The sequence below is a fragment of the Felis catus genome, chromosome F2 (assembly GCF_018350175.1).
Source record: "Felis catus isolate Fca126 chromosome F2, F.catus_Fca126_mat1.0, whole genome shotgun sequence".
Taxonomy (NCBI): domain Eukaryota; kingdom Metazoa; phylum Chordata; class Mammalia; order Carnivora; family Felidae; genus Felis; species Felis catus.
In genome coordinates this window covers 74,321,660-74,343,451 of record NC_058385.1, presented here as the reverse complement: position 1 = coordinate 74,343,451, position 21,792 = coordinate 74,321,660, and the positions used below count along the sequence as shown (strand labels likewise).

Here is a 21,792-nt window from a genome sequence, read left to right as displayed (position 1 = left end):
GGGCGGCGGACCTTGCTGCTGAGGAAAATTCCTTCTGAAGGAACGTAAGCCGAAGGCGGAGACTTACTCTCGAACTCCTGGCCTCCCAGCCGCAGTGTCGCCGGGCGGCTCCCCTGGTCGTATGTCACACCCGGACACGTGGCATTAGCCCGGGCTTCCGTGGGGTCCCTCCAGTCTTTGACGTTGCAAAGCAGGACGTCGGGGGAGCTCAGCAGCCCGCAGATGAGGGGGCCTGCAGAGTCACGAGAGGGAAGAGAGGCTGATGTGATAGAGACAGGAAGGCCCCCGCCCACCAGGGACTCACGTCTGTGCCCCGAGAGGCTTCCTGGAGGATGGGGACAGGTAACAATTCCTCGGGAACACAGAGGGACCCTGGAACTCAGGAGCCTGGTCTTCAACTGGGTTACTTTTCCCTGATAGGCCTGCAGTTGCCACCGGGGCAAATTCCCCAAGGAAGAGCCACCAGCGCGACTGCCGAACTTTCCTTGTGTGTCAGAGGCCCTCTTCGTGGGTCAGCGGCAGTGACGACACCTCAACACCACTGGGGGTCTCGGTGCCAGAATCCTCTGTCCTCCTCCTCTACCCCCACCGCACGCAGAGCTTTTTTGAGGCCTGGAGCAAATAAACAGCAGCCCCCCGCCACCTCTCACATACACACACACACACACACACACGCATCAACCTTGAAGGGACTCAGATTCAAAGTAAGGAACTATGAAAAACCAAGAGCCCTGCACCAACAGCACAAACTTCCCTATCAGGAAGCGAGCTCCTCGTCTCTGGAGGCATTCAAGCACAGGCTGTGTGCCCGTGTGTCCGGGACGTGCAGGGAGATATCTCTAACTAGGGGAGGCACCAGACCATTTTGTCTTGAATATATAAATATCCGAAGTTTTATTTTTTTTTAATGTCTATTTATTTATTTTGAGGGAGAGAGTGAGCACATGAGCAGGGGAGGAGCAGAGAAAGAGAAAGAGAGGGAGAGAGACAGAGAGAGAATCCCAAGCAGGTTCTGTGCTGTCAGGGCAGAGCCGGACGTGGGGCTCAGTCTCACGAACCGTGAGATCATGGCCAGAGCCGAATTCAAGAGACACTTAACGGAGCCACCCAGGTGCCCCTATATATCATTTTGATCAATAATCCCATTAGGTAGTATAGTTGTTAAGATTCTCCTGAAAAAAAAAAAAGGAAATACTCATTCCATAATGCCATTCCATCCTCCTTATCCGCATTTCTACCCAAAGCCAGATAGCATTTCTAACTCATCTGTCACCAAATTTCCCCAAAGTAGATGCCGCAGACGCCTGCCTTATGAATCTGATGTCCTGTCCTCCCCCCCCCCCGCCCCCCACTGGCCACTTTTAACCTGCAGTTGCCAAAAAATCATCAGCAGCAAGAACATCAGGGGTGCCTCTGTGTAAGACACCACCTTCGAGGCCCTCTGACTGGTGGCTCTCAAACCAGGGGGCTTCGACCGATCCGATCGACAGCACAGGGAGAGTTCTGAAAATGCTCGTTCCTCGGCACCAACCACAGGGTTTCTGACTCTGTAGGTGGGTAGGTAGGTTGTAGGTCTTGGAGGGGTGGGAGGTGGTGACATTTGGGAATTAGCATCTGTAAACAACACCCCAGGTGATTCTGGTGCCCGGATGGATTCTAGAATCCCTCGCCTCGTTAGCCCAGTTCATTCCACGGATGAGGAAGCAGAGGCATGGGAAAGGGGACTGGTTTTGCTAGCTACTGAGGAATAGCCAGCCGGCAGCGAGGACCTCAGTGGGAGCCGGGAGGAGCCCGCTGAGGGCCCAGAGGAAGTCTGAGCACTAGGGCCGTCCTCTCACAAGCCAAGACGCAGACTCATGGGATTAAACAAGAGGCGGGGAGATTTTTCCTTCTGCTCCAGACCTTGGAAAGCGAAACCCACGCAGCTTTGTCCTTTAGTGCTAAAGTGTCAACGAGATCGCCGTGTGTCTGAGACATGGGTGCCAGCTACAGATCGGAAGTCCCTTTTGCTGGTCACACACTGCCCGCTTCGGGTACACGCCCGTGTACCATGAGCCGCGCGAGGCCCTCTGAGCCCCGCTTCCAAGAAGCCCCCACTGACACGTAGGTACAGAAGCCTCACGAATTGTCCTTACTAGTCAGTGGAAACAAAGCCACTGAGGCAGGGGGAAGGGGGGAATCCACCAGAAAGTTAAATGACTTTCCAGACTGCGGTAGCAGGATTCTGTTCCCGGCCGTCGGCAGACCCAGCCAGCGCTTTCATAATTTAAAGCTCCAAATCTGCCCGTCGGGCAAGACTGGGGAAAACATCTGCCTTGATGTTTTATGTGTGTCTCGAGGAGAGCTTAACTCGCGGCGCTGTGAGGTGGTCGGTCAGCTGGGCATAAATCACGGATCACAGGTTACGCTTGGAGGAAAAAGCAAGCGAGCTGCTAGCCAGAAATGTCATGGAAAAAAGGATTTTGTGGGCTCACTGTTCCATGGAACACAATAATTCTTCCATATAGGATTCTAAGGAAAGCGAAACGAACCTTCCAACTCGAAAAACCATATGGTTTGGTGAGTAATGGAGCATCTGGGGGAAATTGTGGGTATCCTCGGAAAAGAAGGCAGAAGGCATCCTTGATTTGAACCGCAGTCTTTCCCACACACACACGCTGACACGCATGTCCATGCTTACACGTGTCTGTGTGGGTTTAATCTCTCTCTCTCTGCATATACTTTTGCTTACCTAAACACTAACATGAATGCACGTCATATAATCACAGAGCATCAGGCCTAAAAGGAATTTTAGAATCTAACTTGGTCCAGTCCAGGCTCCTGCCCTACCACTGCAACACTTTCTCATTCGGCCCCCGCAGACCGCAGGGAGCTAACCTCAGCGTTTTCAGCAAACACCCTGTTTGAACCCTGGGCAGTATTCAAGTCTGTTGACAAAATTCCTCCACGTGTCACCCCTCTGCACCACGGCTTCCGTGAGGCACCACCCTCCCAGGTCTCTTCCCTGCTGTCTGGCCGCTAGTTCTCCGTCTTCTTCGAAGGTTCTCCCCATCATGTAGGTGTTCACCAGGGGTCGGCCCCCATCACCCTTGATCTTCTCACCCCGGGCCCGCCTCCAAGGAAATCCCACCCATACCCACGGTTCTGATACCTCCTCGACACCGGGAACGCACGCCTTTCCGTCGCCCGCCCTGACTCCCCCTCTGAGCTTTGGACCTTCGTCCCCAAAAGCTCAGTCCCACCTTGTGACTGTCTTAAAGGCGTTTCAAACTTAGCACAGTGTAAATGGGTTCATGACCTTCCCAACTCTCTGTCTCCCATTACCAAACCCAACATCTCCCATCATTCACTACACAAGCAAGCTACCTAGGTGAACAAGTTGGAGAGCCAAGAATGGTCCTCAATACTCATGTCCAAAGTCCTGTCGGTTTGTCTGCTATTGATACCTTGAATCTGTCCCCTTTTCTTCATCTCCACTGCTGTGCCCTCAGCCCAAGATACCCCCTCTCACCTGGACGGCAGGGTGTAACTCCTCACTGAACTCCACATCTACTCCAGCTCCCCATCTATCACCTTCTCAAGACAAAGTGTCAAAATTCATATCTGACCATGGCATTCCTTTCCTTCACACTGTCATTAGTGGGCCACCTGGGTGGCTCAGTTTGCGAAGCGTCCGACTTCAACGCAGGTCATGATCTCACAGTTCATGAGTTCAAGCCCTGCATCAGGCTCTGTGCTGACAGCATAGGGCCTGCTTGGGATTCTCTCTCTCCTCTCTTTCTCTCTCTTTCTCTCTGTGCCTCCCCCACTCGTGCTCGCTTTCTCTCTCAAAATAAATAAATAAAGATTTAAAAAATAGAAACCTCGGGGCACCTGGGTGGCTCAGTCGTTTAAGTGTCCGGCTTCAACTCAGGTCATGATCTCACAGCTCATGGGTTCGAGCCCCACATCAGGCTCTGTGCTGACAGCTCAGAGCCTGGAGCCTGCTTCGGATTCAGAGTGTCTCCCTCTCTCTCTCTCTCTCTCTCTCTCTCTCTCTCTGTCCCTCCCCCACTCACACTCTCTCTCAAAAAAACATTGTTTTTAATTAAAAAAAAATACTTTCAAAGGCTTACAATTCTTCTTAGAATCAAAACCACCTCTACTGAAGCCCGCGGGTCTGCCTAAGCTAAGCGGTCACCTCGTGCTGTGACTCCCCACACCGTCTCCACGTTGTATATCCTGGCTTCCGCGACCCTGCTTATTCCTGTCAGACCACGGGTCCTGGCACCGGAGGGCCCCCGTCCTCACTGCCACATTAGTTACCTCCTTGGACCTGCGCAAGGATGAAGCCATCACAGCACGAATCACGGTCGCACGCCAGAAGACAGAAGAGATGAGCCCCGGTCAGATCGGCTCCCGAGGCTGAGAACACGACGGCCCCGTACGTTCCAGAGAGCGCGTTTTGGAAGCCCGTTGGCTTGAAGCTCTTCCGGCTTGTTGTGGTGAATTCTTGGCCTGGGGAAAAGGCAGAGAAAAGTTTTTTTTAAAGATCTGAAAACAGTTCGGAGTCCGCCACAGTTTACAGGTCACGTGACAACGGACCCTCCGTTTGGGCCAGGGGCAGCATTGAGTCCAAGATGCGACGCTCTCTGCGCCGCGAAACTTCTGGATTTCCCATGCGTGAAGGAGGGGGCGCCCAGCAGACCTGGACAGACGCCCCTCACATCTTTGAAGCGCTAGAGGGATGCGTGGAGAAGTGACACCTATTATTGTTTCTACCATTACCAGCAAACATTTATTGAGCTCCAACTGTGCACACAGACACCGTGACACGTGATTTGCCTACGCGACCTCACTTCGTCTTCACTGCCCTACGGGTGAGGTTCAGCGTGCCCTGCCCGCTACCACACGCGCTTCTGTGCTTCCAACTCGGGCCGGGCGAGAAGCTGTGACGCTGGAGTCACATCGGTCGATCCACGGTTTTCCCGGCACGTCAAACGGCAGGTGCATACAGCACACGCAAACACAGCGGAGCGCGGCTGCAAGAAACACGGTAGGGTACACAGCGCCTACTGGCCAACGTTCTTCCTCTGGCCACCGTCTCTGCCTCCGAAGCGACAATTCCAATTTTCCCCTCCCTAACTCGGCAGACTCCCCCCCTCCCCTCCTCCCTCCCACATCAAGCTACGTGGCTCTTTTAGCATTTACTGTGGCGTCGCTCTGCGATGGATTCGATGTCTTTTTAAAAATTGTGCTAGCATTTTAAATAGGATTGTGATAGCTTCTGTCAGTCCTCAGTGAAAAATGGCAAGGTTTGGGTTTTGCCTGTCCCTCACTCTGGTTTTCCCATAAGCCCTGTTATTTTGAGAGCATCATTGTGCAAAGACAAGATTTTTCAGGGAGGGATATATATAGATCTACGGCCAAAATGTCTATCCTATTATTATGTCCCTTTCACATGTGAGGCAAGAGAGCCTGAACGAGTGAACGGTCCTGCCTGGGTTTACACAGCTGGTGGGTGGCAGACGGAAGGCCTGCCCCATCCTGACCTCCCCTCCACCCTGCCGTTCACCAGGACCTAACCGGCTCAGGCCCCCGGAAGTAGTGGAGAGGCTTAGAGTGAGGAACCCAGGAGCACAAGCCCTGGAATGAGACAGATTTGGGTGCAAATCCTTGTGGCACCTCAGAGCCTCAGCTTCCCCTTCTGTACAATGGGGATGACAGCGTGTCATCCTCCTGGATGTTGAGGGGATAAAAAGATAGACCATACATAAACGGGTTGAGCAATGGGTCTGCCACTTGGCTGATGCTCAGCATTTTCCAGGTCTCCAGAAGGCCACATCTTCTGCCCCCTCACATTGCTTCACTCCGGCCCTTCTGCCTGACCGCCCTCTCACTGGCTGAGCCTGAAAAGCCCCAGCCCATCCTTGTCACCAAAACCCAGCTTCATTTCAAGGGCCCATCTCCCTGATTTTTACAGTTAGAATTCGTTTCTCCCTCCCTAGATCTCAAGGCTCCGTCATCCTTCACCCCGTATTTAAGCTACTCGAGACAGTGTCTGCTTCCGTAACCAGCTTGAGACTCCCCAGAGCCATTCCCTGCTGGCCAACCCTATAGTCGCTGGCCATACGTGACTATTTAAATGTCTATTTCGGTTCTCTAAAATTCATGTTGCAGTAGCCACATTCCAAGTGCTGGTGGCCACGTGTGGCCATTTTGGACAGCAAGGGTTTATAGAACATGCTCATCACTGAAGAAAGCTCCATGGGACCGCAGCCCTGGACTGTAGGGCTATCTCTCAGCCCCGCCCCCGGTATCTGCCATATTGCCCGGCACCGGGGACCTCCTGCCCTGAGGTCTTCGTGTAAGTGCCTCTTCTTTCTTCCGCCTCAGGTCTCAGTTCCAACGTCCTCTCCTCCGAGGCTCCTTCCCTGGCCAACCTCTAGCAATTAACGTTTTTCTTTCATTTCCTTTTTAAGTTGCCATAAAATACATGTCACATAAGATTGACCCTTGTAACCATCTTAAGCGGATACTTCGATGGCATTAGTACCTTCACACTGTTGTGCAATCATCACGCCCATCCGTCTCTATTATTTTGCCTCAGCCCAAAATGAAACTCTGCACCCATCCAACACTGACCGTCCATCCCCTCCCCCGTCCCTCGTAACCACTGTTCTACTTCCTGTCTCCGTGAACCTGACTGCCTTATTAGCCCATGTCCGTGTCTGTTTTGACCCAATGCCCTGTTTTATTTTCACGAAAGCGCTTAGAACCCTCAGAAATGATCTTATTGCTGGATCGATTCCTTCACCAGTCATTCTGTCTGTTTTGTTCACAGCTGCATCCACAGTGCCTGCCAAAGTGCATATCCCGCGTCAGTAAATATTTACGAAAAGTGCCAGTGCCGAGCTGGTCCACACGAGGTCGAGTCCTAGACAACAGAGCAGGTCTGGGGGAAATCTCAGAGCTGGAAGAGGTTATGCCCTGAAGTCCCAGGTTCCACCCTGATGCAGGGGCAAGGTGCTTCCTCTTTCTAGACCTCTTCTGTGAAACTAGGGGGTTGGGCTAGGCCGTCTAGAAGGAACCTCTGAGCACTGTCTTCCTTTGATTCTGAAAGATCACATGGCTTCTCCTCCACGTTCCCAGCCACAGCTTTTAGGTGCACGGAGACAGAATGGTACTGGGAGATGGACCAAGGTGTCCCGTCTTCCAGGTCACTTAGGGTCAGGTGTGTGAATGGATGTGCTTGCCTACTTGCTAGGCACCACTGACACGGGAGGCTTTCAAAAGCCACGTACATCCCTCCTCAGCTGTGACATCTTACGCCCTTTACGGCACGCAAACTAAAGAAGTGGTTCCTGATCAGGTGAGGAGGCAGGAGTCTGAACATCCCTTCTGTGTTTGCTCTCCTAGGAAGCAGAACGTCTGTGTCTGTGCATTTCCTACTTCAAAAAAAAAAAAAAGTAGGGGGCTCCTGGGTGGCTCAGTCGGTTAAACGTCCGACTTCGGCTCAGGTCGTGATCTCGCAGTCCGTGAGTTCAAGCCCCGCGTCGGGCTCTGGGCTGACGGCTCAGAGCCTGGAGCCTGCTTCCGATTCTGTGTCTCCCTCTCTCTCTGCCCCTCCCCCACTCATGCTCTGCCTCTCTCTCTCAAAAAAAAATAAACATAAAAAAAGTAAAACAAAACAAAAGAAAAAAAAGCAAGAAACACACTGATTTAGTTTGGCAACAAGGAAGAGTCTCCGTTTCCCTTGCAATCGGAGATGAGGAGAAAAAAAATAAGAACAAACACTTAGAAAGAAATACAATCACATTTTTAAAAAAATGCGATGAAACTCCAAGGGTTGGTTTTAAAGAACATTTTGGGGAGGGGTTACTTGTTTTATTTTGGTTGTCCTTCTTAGACAAAAATAAAGTCTCTATGTGCTGTTATGTTTTGTAATGGATAAAAAAACTAACTGGAATCAACCCTGGGGCAGGAATTCTGTGGCCCCCTGGCCACAGAGGAGAGAAATCTCAGCTCTGCCGAACTCCACTCTCCCAGGGAGCCCTCCCCTAAGACAGGACAGAGACATTAACCACACGCACTTGTCTCTGCCATGGGCTGCAGACCGTGTGAGGCCAGCCGAGGCCTCGGGTCTGGACTGTGGCATCGTCTCCACGTGGCACAAGTCTGAAGCTGCCGGGAGCCAGGCCACCTGAGCTACGGATCTGCGAGAATGGCATGCCTGCCACTCCCCAGTCCACCCCCCAGATCCTCAGTCAGGCCCCCTGGGCCGCCTTCTGGCTCGTGCCCTTACCTCGGGTCACCAGGAAACGTGTCAGCAAGAACAAAGTCGGTCTTAGAAATCTGCACCTGCCATGGACCACGCTCTAACGGCACAGGTCACCTCACCCCAACCTTCCAATCTCCTCGCTTCACTTGTGACTCCTACTCTGCCAGTGGAGCACTGGAGGCCCAGAACGTCAAGGACCTTGGCCACAGCTAGTACGTGGCAGAGTGGGGTCAGCCCAGGCAGGCGGGCTCCAGCGCCCTCACCCTTAACCGAGTGAGGGAGGGCCCGGGCAGCAGGGACCAGCCATGTGCCGCAGCTCATGGGGAGCCTAGCTGTGGCCCAGGGCTCCCAACCTCTCTTGGCCCTGATGGAGGCGAGCAGGACAGGGCAGAAGAGGGCGGGCTTCCCTGTCCCCGCTCTGTGAAGCCACGTAGGGGAATTCAGACACACTTGGGGTCTCACCCACTTCCCCAACTGATTAACAGTAAGACCTTGTGAAACCCTTTTAATCTCTCTGAGCCTCAGTCTCCTCATCTGTAAAACAGGGGCTATGATCCCTGTTTCGCTTTCCTCGAAGAATTTCTATGAAGGTGGATGTAACAAGTCTAGGGAAGTGAGCTGTAAACTGAGAGGATATGCCCTTGCTACTCGACCTGAGGCCGGGGGACCAGGCCTCCCCGAGAGCTTATTTAAAAGGCAGAATTACTGGGGCGCCTGGGTGGCGCAGTCGGTTGAGCGTCCGACTTCAGCCAGGTCACGATCTCGCGGTCCGGGAGTTCGAGCCCCGCGTCAGGCTCTGGGCTGTTGGCTCGGAGCCTGGAGCCTGTTTCCGATTCTGTGTCTCCCTCTCTCTCTGCCCCTCCCCCGTTCATGCTCTGTCTCTCTCTGTCCCAAAAATAAAGAAACGTTGAAAAAAAAATTAAAAAAAAAAAAGGCAGAATTACTGACTCAGCTTCTGCACGTTTACGAGCCCCCCAGGTAATATGCATGCGCACTGCAGCTGTAGGAGGCCCCGGTTGGCGAGGGAGACAGTCCTTGGAGGTTTTGGACCCTTGTGAGAAGGTCTGGCAACTTCTGGGGAGGGTGGAGACCAACAGGAAGGGAAGACGTGAGAGGGGCAGCTGCAGGGAGCTCGGAGTCCACACCCCTCCTGGGGATGCTCCCCGCTCATCGCTCATCGACACCCCTTGTGTCTGCTCTGTCACTTAGCTCCTCACCTACGGAGGGAGGAAGCCTCCCCGTCCCGACAGTGCGGTCCCCTCCCTAAACTCGCCCCGCCAGGAAGAAGCTCTAAACACGAGTGTCAAGTTAAACCACCGAGGCCCCAAACCATCTAGCTCAGCCAACGTACCCTTTTTCAAATACACAGCCGGAGAGTCCGGAGTCCCGTTCCTCACTGTCACCTGGCACCTAAGACCCCCGAAGCCGGTGGCCTCTGAGTTCCCCAGGGTGTCTTGATGCTGGAGATGAAAAGAGGATGCATTATTATCCAGAGATGGTCACTGCAGTTCCACAAACATTCACCAAACTCTGACCGTGGCTAGGCGCTGGGGCTGCAAAGGTAAAAATAGAAGATTCCTGCCCCTTAGTCTCTCCCCGTCTATTGGAGCACACCGACGCGGAAGCAGAAAATTCCGGCCCAGAGCGTTAGCTGCAAAGACACATGTAAGTCAAGAGGAGGTGATTACAGAAGCGGGAACGAATAATTCTACTGAGAAAGGAGAGCTTGAAAACTTTCCCAGAACGAAAGTGAATCTGGGTGGGGTACTGACGTATGAGTAAGAGTTCATCAGTTGGAAATAAAAGAAGGGGGTTTTAAGCAAAGTAAGAGGCAGAAGTGACGACAAAGAATTCTGTGGTGTTTTGGGGCTCCTGGTGGCTCTGTCGGTTAAGCCTCCGACTTCAGCTTAGGTCATGATCTCACGGTCTGGGAGTTCGAGCCCCGTGTGGGGCTCTGTGCGGACAGCTCGGAGCCTGGAGCCTGCTTCCGATTCTGTGTCTCCCCTCCCTCTCTGCCCCTCCCCCACTTGTGCTCTGTCTCTCTCTACTCAAAAATAAATAAACGTTATAAATAAGTAAATAAATAAGTAAATAAATAAATAAATAAATAGAATTCTGTGGTGTTTTGAGGACTAGGGCCTGTGGTTCTTGGAGACTGTCAGTCTCGAGAGGCAGAGTGGCGGGAGAGGACGGACGCAGAAGCATCCTTATGGGCACAGCTCATGTCCAGTGAGGATCAAGGGAAGGTCTTTAAGCTTGGAAATGAGGTCAGACGTCCAAACGCCTTGCCATTCTCGCTAATCTCGGATCCCTCTTTCTGCCTGTTTCCAGAACTTCTGCTGGGGCTGGGGGGGGGGGGGGCGGGGGTGGCAGGATAAATCTGTTTTCATCAATTTGTGGTTTTTTCCCAGGGTTCTGACCCCCTCTCAGAGTTGCCTGAGTTTCCTGGCTGTGCGGTGGAGGGATGATGGCCTGGGGAGGGGAGCAGGGTCCCCGAGAGGGAAAGGGCCCTGCACTCCTGAGAAGGGTGTGGGTGGCAGGTCCCAGACTGCAGGGCCCCCCGCCCCTGGAGGCGGTGGGGCGAGTGTGAGCTGGGTGATACACCTGCAGCCTAGACCCAAACAAGAGGCTCCTGCCTTGGTAAAGGGTCCCTTGCACACCCCACACCTAACCCAGACACAAGGCTCCAAGGAGCCTGGCCCTGTGGCTGCAACACTGGGCAGTGTAGACCGGCCAGGTCACTCCCCATCAATGACGACACCTGACCCCGTGTCTCGGGACAGCACCGAGAACCCCGGGAGGGGAGCCTGGAACGGCTGAGATGGCATTTCTTGCCTGCCTGTTGACAATACCAACAGCGGTGGTGACAGCTATTACAGTCACTGAGCTCTTATTCTGCGGCAGAAACTGTCGTGTGAGCTTCTCCACGTAGGACTTTACTCAATCCTCGCGATAACTGGGGTGCCATTACCACCCTGCATCATAGGTGAGGGCTCCGAGGAACCAAGGGGTGAAGGGCAAGAAGTCAGCAGTGGGGCTGGGACCCAAACCCGGGCAGCCAAGCTCCAGAGCCACCTCCTAATAACACTTCCTGCGAGAGGCTGTCTCTCGTGGGCTAAGGAGTTGGGGGGAGAGTTCATTCCTTTTTGGCTTTGTTAGTTTTATTTTTTAATGAGGAAGTGTTTTATTTCTTATTGACTAAAATCCATACTTGTCAAGGCATCGGAGGATCCAACGACTGATAATCTCCTACTCTGGCTCAGAGGAATGTGAGGTGCTTAGTAAGCACTCAATAGATGCTATCAGCTATCTTCTGCTATCACTAATAATTCTGCAAGCCGGGTCTGATCCCTGAGGGAGAGAGGAGTAGAATTTCCTTAGATCAGAGATGCCCAGGGACCTGGCAGCTAGCTGCCCAGGGAGCACCGTCACTGACTGTGACCTCAGGCCCCTCGACCACCAAGTGTCTCTGGGAGGTGTGGACAGAGGTGTCCCATTAGTAGGGTCACTTTGACTCGGACCAGCCAAGGTGAGGGGACAGCACTTGGAAGCCCCAGACAGCAATTAAATGCAGCCAGTCTGTACTGTCCCACAGCGTTAATGCCAGCGGGTCCTGGCCGACTATCACCAGTGTCCCAGCCTATCCTCCGTCCCCGCCCACCGGCCCCCATGTCCCCCTGATACATCTGAAGGCAGGTCTGGGCCATGATAGTGAAAAAAGTAATAAAGGCACGGCCATCCTCCCCAACATGCTTCAACCTTTAAACTCAAGGGATTTAACGTTGCCTCCATTGCTGTGTGTTTTGTGTTAGCTTCTCGAATCCTCACCAGAAGCCCGCGAGGTCAAGCCTCCATGTTGAAGAGTTTGAGGTGAGGAACGTGCACGTGGTCTGACAGCCCCAAACGGACAAGGTTTGGGATTCAGTCTAAGACCCCTCCCTGCCTCCTCTCTAGATCCTGCAGATATAGACCTGGCTGGAGTCCTAAAATTCAGGGGTCCACCTTCCAAGCCCCTTCCTGCGATGTTGCTTATGAACACACACTCACACACCTGCACAGGTGCATGTGCTAAGGGCAGGCAATCCACCCGTGTCAGTGATGTCGCAAAACTGCTAACAAATCGACGTGCCCTTTAAAAATGTGAAATGAATTATGTGCATCCACAGAATGGACTGGTAGGCTGCCATTAAAAAGAACAAGGTTCATTTTAAAGATGGAGAAAGTTAAACATTATGTGAGAAAACCAAGGTAGAAAAGAAGATGTAGTGTAAGATATTAACACGTAAGCAAACACAACAAGATGCTCATAAACATATAGAAATTTTCTGGAAGTTTCCATGAAAAACTGGACAGTAAAAATGGAGATTTGCATGTGGTTAGGAGCTAACGTACCCTTCGGTCCTAATTCACAGTGACGGTGAAATTGCCAGCTTTGACCTACAGACACAGCAATTTCATGTGGTTCTAACTAATAATTAACATTTTTCTTTCTTAAGCTATAATCATATTTTACTTCTACAATGGAAAGGAATGCTGGGGTCCGGGACTCAGAGAGACAGATGGGACTTAGGGCTCTGGACAACGTCCTTTCACGCCCAGTGCCCAAGCTGCCAGTGGGTGACAGAAGGGAGTGCTCATTGACAATCCCTCTGACCCATTTGTTAGGAAACGATTCTGCTCAGACGGACACTCCTCGGGACAGCTTCATCCTGAGCCATCACTGGTCCACTGGGGTATTTTTCCCAAGTCTCATCACTTTGAAGAAATGGACGCAACACGGAGTCGGCTGCTGACAGTCTCATTCCACCACTTGACCAGCCTGGTGTCCACTCAATCAGAGCATGTCTGACACAGAAAGGGCGAGACGCAGAACCCCCACACAGCTGCCATGCCTCACCTGAGCAGACGCTGTGCAGGCCATGTGGTTATTTGTCCAAGCATAGAAATCACACAAGACTTCTGATCCCGCTGTGGACACTGCGAGGAAGCTGCAGGCTTCATCCAGAGCACAGTCTGCAAGCACCATGGGACAGTCAGTGTGCCTGTCTCTCTCAGGTGATGCTGAGGGCAGGTGGACACATACCCCCCCCCCACGGCCCCCAACACACCCAAACACACACATACACACACACACACACACACACACACACACACACACACACACACACTCATCCGTAACATGGATTTCAATGACCTTCAGAGACTGTAGGGTTATGAGATAATCCTTGTAAACATACATGCTCGATAAGTATCATTGCTGTTATCACCCCTTTCTGGCCATGACATTGGTACAGACAGACAGCTCTCCTGACCCGGACAAATAACTCTACAAGGAACCGATGTCCGTCATTTCTGCTCCCTTACATTTAGCACAGCAATGTTCTCAGTACGTAGTATATGCATTATAAACTCTGAGGTGAAACTATGAATTGAATATACACTTGGGGAATCGACCCATTTACCAAATGTTTTGAGAAAGTGTATTTTCTCATTACAGTTTCAGTGGTTTTATTTGATTTGTCTTTCCCAGGCCAGCACAGAGTATTTTTCCACACGCCCGGCTCCCCAGCACCCCTTACCTGTCAAGCATTGTGTCAGTGGAGACTCAGAACCAGGGACTCTGGACCTGCCCGCCACAGTGACATCCGCATGGAAGGTCACCTTAGAGTCTGGAGCCTTCTCAAATTTCTGCATCACTGAAAGAAAAGCAGAATGATGACACTGGACTCTGAAAGGCAGAAGGCTTCTCTACAGAGAAGCCAGGAAGAGTGCCAGGCCAAGAAATCACGTCTGTGTGTCTGTCTCATTCACAGTGCTTGGTCACACCAATGTCCCTAGGAGAGGAATTCCGTTTTAAAATAGTTCCAGCATGCTGCCTCATATCTGATGCAGAAAGCTATGTATTTTCATGTCTCCTTTTGCAACCTCATTGTCAGGAGGTAAGGAGAAATTTTAATATTATGCTAGTTCCTTACCACTCATTTTTTTTCCTCATTGATGGTGATTTTTCTATCTAAATTTGTATTTTCCTGTCTTGATCTTTGAGTGCAAATTTTCTTATAATTATGCTGTTGAAAGTTTTCCTTCCAGAAAACAATTTTTACTTCTTTCTGGAAAGAGGTAAGTTATCTTTTTTTTTTTTTAATGTTTGTTTATTTTTGAGAGAGACAGAGACAGAATGCGAGTGGGTTAGGGGCAGAAAGAGAGGGAGACACAGAATCCAAAGCAGGCTCCAGGCTCCGAGCTCTCAGCACAGAGCCCGACACGGGGCTCGAACCCACGAAGTGCGAGATCATGACCTGAGCCGAAGTCGGACGCTCAACCGACTGAACCACCCAGGAGCCCCAGAGGTAAGTTATCTTTTAAAAGACAAATAAAACAGGCACATGTGGGTTCATGTAAATCTGAAGACGTGGCACGTGGCTCAGGCGTTTTCATGATAGTAGGTGTTTAAGTAACATACTAGCATCTGTTTTTCTAGCTACCATCAACATGCCTGAATTCTCCACTAGGAATGACACAGTCACATGCTCCTGGAGCTAAACAGGGGAGAAGAAATAAATATAAGATCTCAAGGCGATGAGACGTGGAACTCATTCTTGACCCAGCAAAAAAGCACTGCAGATAACTCTCCGGGAATGAGACTCATTTCCAAAACCAAAAATGCCCAGAGGTGTCAGCGTTTTGCAAATAACTCTCAGAAACCAAGCCTCAAAGTAGACCAGTATTAATTTTTTGCAGACATAATTCTAAACGTACAAAAACACCCATTCTCCTACTTACCTGTTGCTTTATAAAACAGACCTGTGTCTAGATGGATTTTTATCACGTCAATAAATTCAAGACCACCCAGCAACCTTTTTTCCGTTTTCGTAATAAATGCAGGAAAAAAAATTTTATTGCTTTTGGGATAAAGTCGGGAGAAGGGGATGCTAATATAAGAGACACAGCATGCTTTAAACCTTCACAAATTCTGATGCAGAAAATAATTCTGATTTTACAAGGTAGTCCTTCCATGTTGATCACTCAAGTTGCCAAGTTCATGTGCTTGGCCCGTAGTCAACTCTTCTGCTCTCCTCTCTTTCTCTCTTTTGTCTGTGTTTACACCCCTTGGTTATCTTGTTTGTAGAGACTGCAGGCTCCGGTCCAGCAAACACCACACAATATTCAGCCCTTTGTCCCTGAGGTGTAACTGGCACAAACAGATACTCCCGACATTGCAGGAGACTAAACAAAATTTGACGGGTCTCTCAATTTCCAGCTGAAGTCTTCCCAGAGGCTGAAAACACAGTCACTTTAGCACTCCAGTTAGACAATCTGCTGGCTTCCGCAAAAGGGACCCTTCAAGGATGAAGGTCTCTTCACGCTAGAGCATTCGGTGAGGAAGCTCATTGCCAAACAGAACAGAAACAATCCATGCACGAAGTTGCCAATAATTCCATAGAATACGGAGTTAGCTGGCAAATTTTTAGCCATTCTATTGGTATAATTTCCCACCTGCCAAGTTTTGACTTAGCAGATATTTACAAATGTCTTGGAAAGCATAGAGGGTCAACACGAGAGCCATTATATGTGATCATGGCTACCCGTCTGTCTCTTTCCAAGACAAGGACAATGTTCTGGGAGTACGTGAACACCTACTAGCTGAGCCTGTGACAGAAACATGAGTTTCTTGTTTATTGGGTGGATGCGCTGATGAACAGACGACTGCCAAGACCACCGCAACACCCGAAAACCTGGAGAGAACCCTATGGAGACGACACCACCCCAACAGCAGCTGATACCTCTGGGCACCTGACGTGCGATATGGAACCTTTGGTGCGGGTCAACGAAAAGCAGTATTAGAAAACTGGGTCTAGAATTAAAGGAAGGGGAGCTTACAATATTTCCAGGGGCCAAGGTCAGCGAGTAAACCACTAACTCTGTAGGTAAACAAAGGGTTTGCCGCAGGCAGTATAGAGAACATGGAGGGGACTGCCAGGAAGAGACCAGGCAGGCAGTGCTGGCTCTGGAGTCAGCCCCCGTCCAAGTCCTTTCGCCACCACCCCTCATCGGCCCTGTGTCCTGGGGCACATTTCAATCTCTGAGAGCCCGGTTGTGTGGTTGTAGGGATTAAATAGAAGAATGTGGAAAACCTGGTATATAACAATTCAGTAAGTGACAAGTCCCTTTGCCCGCCCCCCCACCCCCCGCCCCCGACAAGGACACCTGCCTAAGTGCCAGGGCTTGTGAAACTGGCTACAGGACTTCTGGTGGCAGGAGAGTCCCCTTCTCTGATCACATTTAGGAAGGAATTTCAAACAGGCCCAGATAATAACAGCAATTCATTCATTCTGTCAACAAGCACCAGCCACTCTGGAATAGAACAGAAAGGTACCACTCTAGCCCCAAAGGATGATATTATCTGAATATCCGATGATATTATACTATCCAAAGGAGGCTAGAATCCGCAGAGGAGAGTGAGGAATGCAATTTTATTTTACTCCGAGAGCAATGCAGAACCACTGAAAGGTGGTGAAGGGCGTTGCATAAACGGAATTGCCTTTTATTTTTATTCTTCTTAATGTTTATTTAATCTTGAGAGAGAGAGACAGAGCGCTGCAGAGAGGGAGGGAGAGAGGAGATCCAGAGTGGGCTGTGTTGACAGGAGACAGCCCAATGTGGGTGGGGCTCAAACCCACGAACCACGAGATCATGACCCGAGCCGAAGTCAGACACTTAGCTGACTGAGCCACTCAGGTGCCCCCAGAATTGCCTTTTGGAATAATTGTTGCAAAGCATTGCAGAAAAATGGCTGGTGGGGGGGCACCCTGGGGCAAGAGGACAAGGTAGGGGAGGTGACAGCATAATCCCTGTAGGGGGAAACCCAGGCCCGGACAAAGCGGGTGGAAAGGGCACCAGTCTCCCCCAGGGATACAGCTGACCTCTATACCCTTTGCTTTTTTTCTGGAAGATAAATGCCTCAAAATTAGGACTGCAATTCCACTCTCAAAGAGGAAGCTCCCCTCAAAAGCAAGCCGATTGGATTCCTAGAAGAGGCTTTTGACATGTCAGTGGGGACCCAGCTTAACATGGAAATCCTTCTGAAAATCCAGAGAGGGAGCAGTAAACTCCCTCCGAGCTTTGCATAAGAAGCCCGAGACTCCGAGACTCCAGGGTCCAATCTGGAGACTATTCATCAGCCAGAGCCTCGGGGAGGCATCATGGAAGCTGGCAAGGCTAAACTCTTACTCATTAACGCTTCTGGTGCTACTGATGACACTGTCCTTTCTGCTCTGGGGGGGTGGGGGGACTCGGGGCTGAACAAAGCATCAAAGGCTTTGCAAAATGCAGATTACAATCCTGGCAGCTGAGGCGGTGACAGGGAAGCAAAGAGGAGGGGAGTGAAAATGCAAGCACTCCTGTGCTAATCCCAGATGGCCCAGAGTCGCCTGGGCCTAGCAAACGGCTCTCCCCGCCTCTCCCTCATTTGTGATGGGCAGGGAAGATCGGCCTGCCTTGTGGCCTAAGGCACCTTCCAGCTTTAACTCCCCTGATTGCAGTTTTTGCCCAAGAAAAGGAATATTGGAAAAAATAATTAGACTCTCCTTGGATTTGCAGTTTATCCACAGGGACACACACACACACACACACACACACACACACACACACACACACACAAGTCCTTGAGAATCTTTAGCGCTTTGCCAGAGAAGGAAATGATTTTTCTGAGCATTAGAAAATGAAAATGTCTCAGGACGCCTGGGTGGCGCAGTCGGTTAAGTGTCCGACTCCTGGTTGTGGCTCAGGTCTTGATCTCACAGCTCGTGAGTTCGAGCCCCACGTCCGGCTCTGCACTGACAGTGCAGAGCCTGCTTGAGATTCTCTCTCCATCCCTCTCTTTCTCTCTCACTCCCTCCCCCAAAAAATAAACATTAAAAAAGAAAATGAAAATGTCCCTCTTGGATTTTCTCGAGTGTTGTATGTGATTCGCTGCACCCACTTCCCTAGAGAGCAGATAGGCTACGTGTGCAAGTGTGCGCGTGTGAGGCGTGTGTACAAGTGTGCGTGTGCATGTGTGCAGGTGTGTGCTTAATGAGGAAGCAGCTAAATCCAGGTAGAAGCAGATCAGTGTCATGGAAAGAACGGGTTTGGGGGTCAGGTACACACTGGCTCACGTTCTAGGGATGTTATATCCTGACTAATAAGCCGCTTAGACATTCACGCCTCTGTTTCCTCAGCTAAAGAATTGGGGATAATAACATCTACCCCTCAGACCCACTGAGAAGTTCACCCGTGACTGTCTAAAATTTCCGCACGGGGGCCTGGCACGTAGTAAGTCCGTGCACATCAGGCCCTCTCCTCACACGGAAACCTGAGAGACCCCGGCCACCGGCACCGGCTCTGCCTGGTCAAGGTTACAAAGGTAAGCCAGACCCCAGGCAGGAAGGCGACTCTACGGAAAGGTAGGGCAGGGTCCTGAAGACTTAGGTCAGAATTAAAGGCACTTACAGGCTGTCTCCGCCTGCTCCTTGATTAACCTGAGTCTCCTCCTTGTCCTGAAACATTTATTACCTCTTCCTGCCATGTCACCCCTAACACACCGACCCCCCGGCAAGGCAGGCATTAACAGCCCCATTCAGCAGATGAGGAAACTCTTGAAGGTGAGTGGCTTGCTCAGACGACATAGCTAATGGAGGGCACCATTGAGATTAAACTAGTCCTGACCCCACTCCCATCCCACCGAGCGCTCTACGACAGGTATCGATCGGTTCACCCAGGACTTTCCCACCCATCACCTCGTTGAAGAGCTGTGCCCGGCACAGGGTGGGGCTCAGTGGAGGCTGGTTGTCCTCCTAGGATGGTTTTGTTGACCCCGACAGTGTCCCAGGAGGCAGGCAGGAGGCTGCTAGGGTGACTGAGGATCAGAGAGAGGTTGAGCAATTTGCTCTGGGTCACCCAGCAGGTAAGTTACAGAATCGGGACCGGCACTCGGGTCTTCCTACAACATCCGGCTGAGAGAGAAAAGCTGACCAGCTTTGCAGAGGCACAGCACCCACAGGAAAAGGAAACTCAGCTCGTGAATTATTTTAAAATTCATGGCTCACACACACTGAAGTATTTAGGGGTGAGGTTGCATGATGTCTGAAATTTGCTTTCCAAGGATCAAAAATAGAGAGGGAGAGAAAGAAAGAAAAAGGAAGTGGAAAATGCTAACTTTTTTTGGATCTAGGTGACAGGTATTTATTTATTCATCTTACTATTCTTTCGACTCCCACATAGATTAAAAATTTGCAAAATAAAATGTTGGAGACAAATGCATCCCCTACTTCTCTCCCTTTCTAGAAAGCCCTTGAGAGCACATGCCCTCTCCCCAGGTACGTGGCTGATATAACTCCCAGCACATACTCAGACACTGGGATTCCGAGAGCGGGGCCTCCGTTTCCGACCACAGCAGCCTCCGTCCCTCGCTGTCCACGCAGAAGGCCTTCCCGCTGCCCCTGTCCCTCTGGCTGGCTCGGTACTGGCCGTCCTGGTCGCACTGCAAGCCCGCCTCACTCTTCTGACAGTCAGTGACACCTGGAACGGAGAGACAGATGTACCATCACCGACGCGCTTCTGGGACCCCTCCCCTCGGGGCCCCCAGACTGCCTGTAGTTGACATCGCATGTCCAAGTGACGGGTCGGATGCAGACACCCTCCAGCGTCCAACTCTTCAGGGTTCCCACCCTTTGGTCAAAGGATCTTGTCCAGGCCCCCTGTTGGGCCACTAAGACCCTGCGATCTGGCTCCACCTGTCTCACTCCACGCGCTCTGTGTCTCCACAGGGCACACGGCATTCAGTGCCTGGGGCACTCCCTCTTGCGGATACCGAACACCATATCCCAAACACAGGCTCCGCTCCCGGGGCTCCACCTCCTGGTGCTCGTTCTCCTCCAGCTTCAATGGGATACCCCTTCACTGCCTATCAGCCCTCCCCTCAATCCTCACTTCCTCAGGGAAGCCCCAGGCTTCCGACATCCGACCGTTCCACACTCCCATCCACCCACACCTCTCCTCGCTGCTGGACCGTGGTTATTATTTCCATCTGTCTGTGTGAATGAACCATCCGCCTCCCCCTCAGTAGAAGCTCCAGGCCGGCAGGGACCTGATCTGGTTTTGTTCCTTATTGGATCCCCGTGCCTTGCTCAGTGTCTGACACAGGACATGAGCTTCCGCGCTGTAATACGGGGATTTATAGCAAGAAATATATATTTGGTCTTCCTCTCGTTTCCGGCACAAAGCCCCTTAAATCTCCTGGCATTTCCTAAGTGGTGAAAGCGATAAAGGTGTCTTTTGTTACAGTATAGAGGTCTCTTTGGGATGGCTCTTAAGGATGGAGGCTGATTGCCAGGAGAGGCAACTATGTGATTACGGCACTGAAGCTTTCGGTCCCTCTCCCTGACCTCCAATCACCAACGGCCAATGATTTAATCAAGCTCGCCTATGTAATGGAACGTCCATAAAACCCCAAAAGGATGGGGCTCTGAGAGCTTCCAGGTTGGTGAACACGTGAGAGGTGGGGGAGAGCGGTGCACCTGGAGAGGCATGGGAGCTCCGCCTCTTCCCCCCCCCCCCGCCCCCCGACCATGTCCCGTGCATCTCTTACCTGTCTGTTCCTCGGTTATATCCTGTTATAACAAACTGGTAACTTCAGTGAGTTCTGGGAGACGCTCTAGCAAATTAGTCACACCCAAGGAGGAGGCCATGGGAACCTCTGACTTAGAGTCAGCTGGTCGGAAGTACAGGTAACAATCTAGACATAGGACCAGTGCCCGAGGGGGTTGTTGGAACGTCCAGTGTGTAACTTGTTCCTCAGAAGCACAGGTAGTAACCTGGGCTTTCGATTGGGGATGGGGGCAGTGGGGTCTCAACCTGTGGGATCTGGTACTATCTCTGAGAGGATCATGTCCAGATTGCTTGTTGCTGGTCTGGGGAAACTACCCCCTACACACACACACACACACACACACACACACACACACACACTGGAATTGGGTACCAGAACCTCCCCCAAACAACCCAATCAATAAATACTAGCTGAATCCATGGATGAATACCTCTATTCCTAACCTTCAGCTCTTTCTTCTGCCCAGAAGCCCCTTCTCCACCTGCCCCATGGCTAATCCCCACTTGTCCTTCAAGACGCAGTGCTAGCTACGACAAGATCATATAACATACATGTCCGTTATATTATTAATTGCACACATCATATTATTAATCAAACGTTATGTTCTTTTCCTATCAGACTCTAAACTCCCTGAGGACAAGGAAATTACCATCACTTGTCTCCTATATACCCAGTAAAAACTTGACACAAAAAAAGAGTGCTTAATACATTTTTGATGAATGATACCGAAAGAGAATGTCTTGACATGGTTCTCCAGGGCTGGGAAGTAGGTTCAAAAATGTTCTTTCATGGCAGCCCAGAGACTTGAGAACATCTAATTTTCTATATAGTAAGACTATTTAGTTATAGGACTAACCATTGATTAGTTACAACATTTAGTAGA

General features: G+C 51.0%; 1 protein-coding gene across 4 annotated transcripts in view; it reads right to left on the bottom strand.

Moving 5' to 3' along the window:
* The window catches only part of TG (thyroglobulin), a 259,920-nt gene that overhangs the window by 179,975 nt on the left and 58,153 nt on the right, over positions 1-21,792 (bottom strand). For 3 of the 4 annotated variants that reach the window (XM_045049597.1, XM_045049595.1, XM_004000124.5), the window contains exons 22-27: positions 19,649-19,819; positions 13,840-13,956; positions 13,158-13,273; positions 9,612-9,720; positions 4,306-4,497; positions 68-232 (exon numbers count right to left, since the gene is read on the bottom strand). In XM_045049597.1, coding sequence (XP_044905532.1) covers positions 68-232; positions 4,306-4,497; positions 9,612-9,720; positions 13,158-13,273; positions 13,840-13,956; positions 19,649-19,819 — 870 coding nt within the window. The remainder of the gene's footprint in view (positions 1-67; positions 233-4,305; positions 4,498-9,611; positions 9,721-13,157; positions 13,274-13,839; positions 13,957-19,648; positions 19,820-21,792) is intronic. The other variant, XM_045049596.1, reaches the window with a different exon arrangement.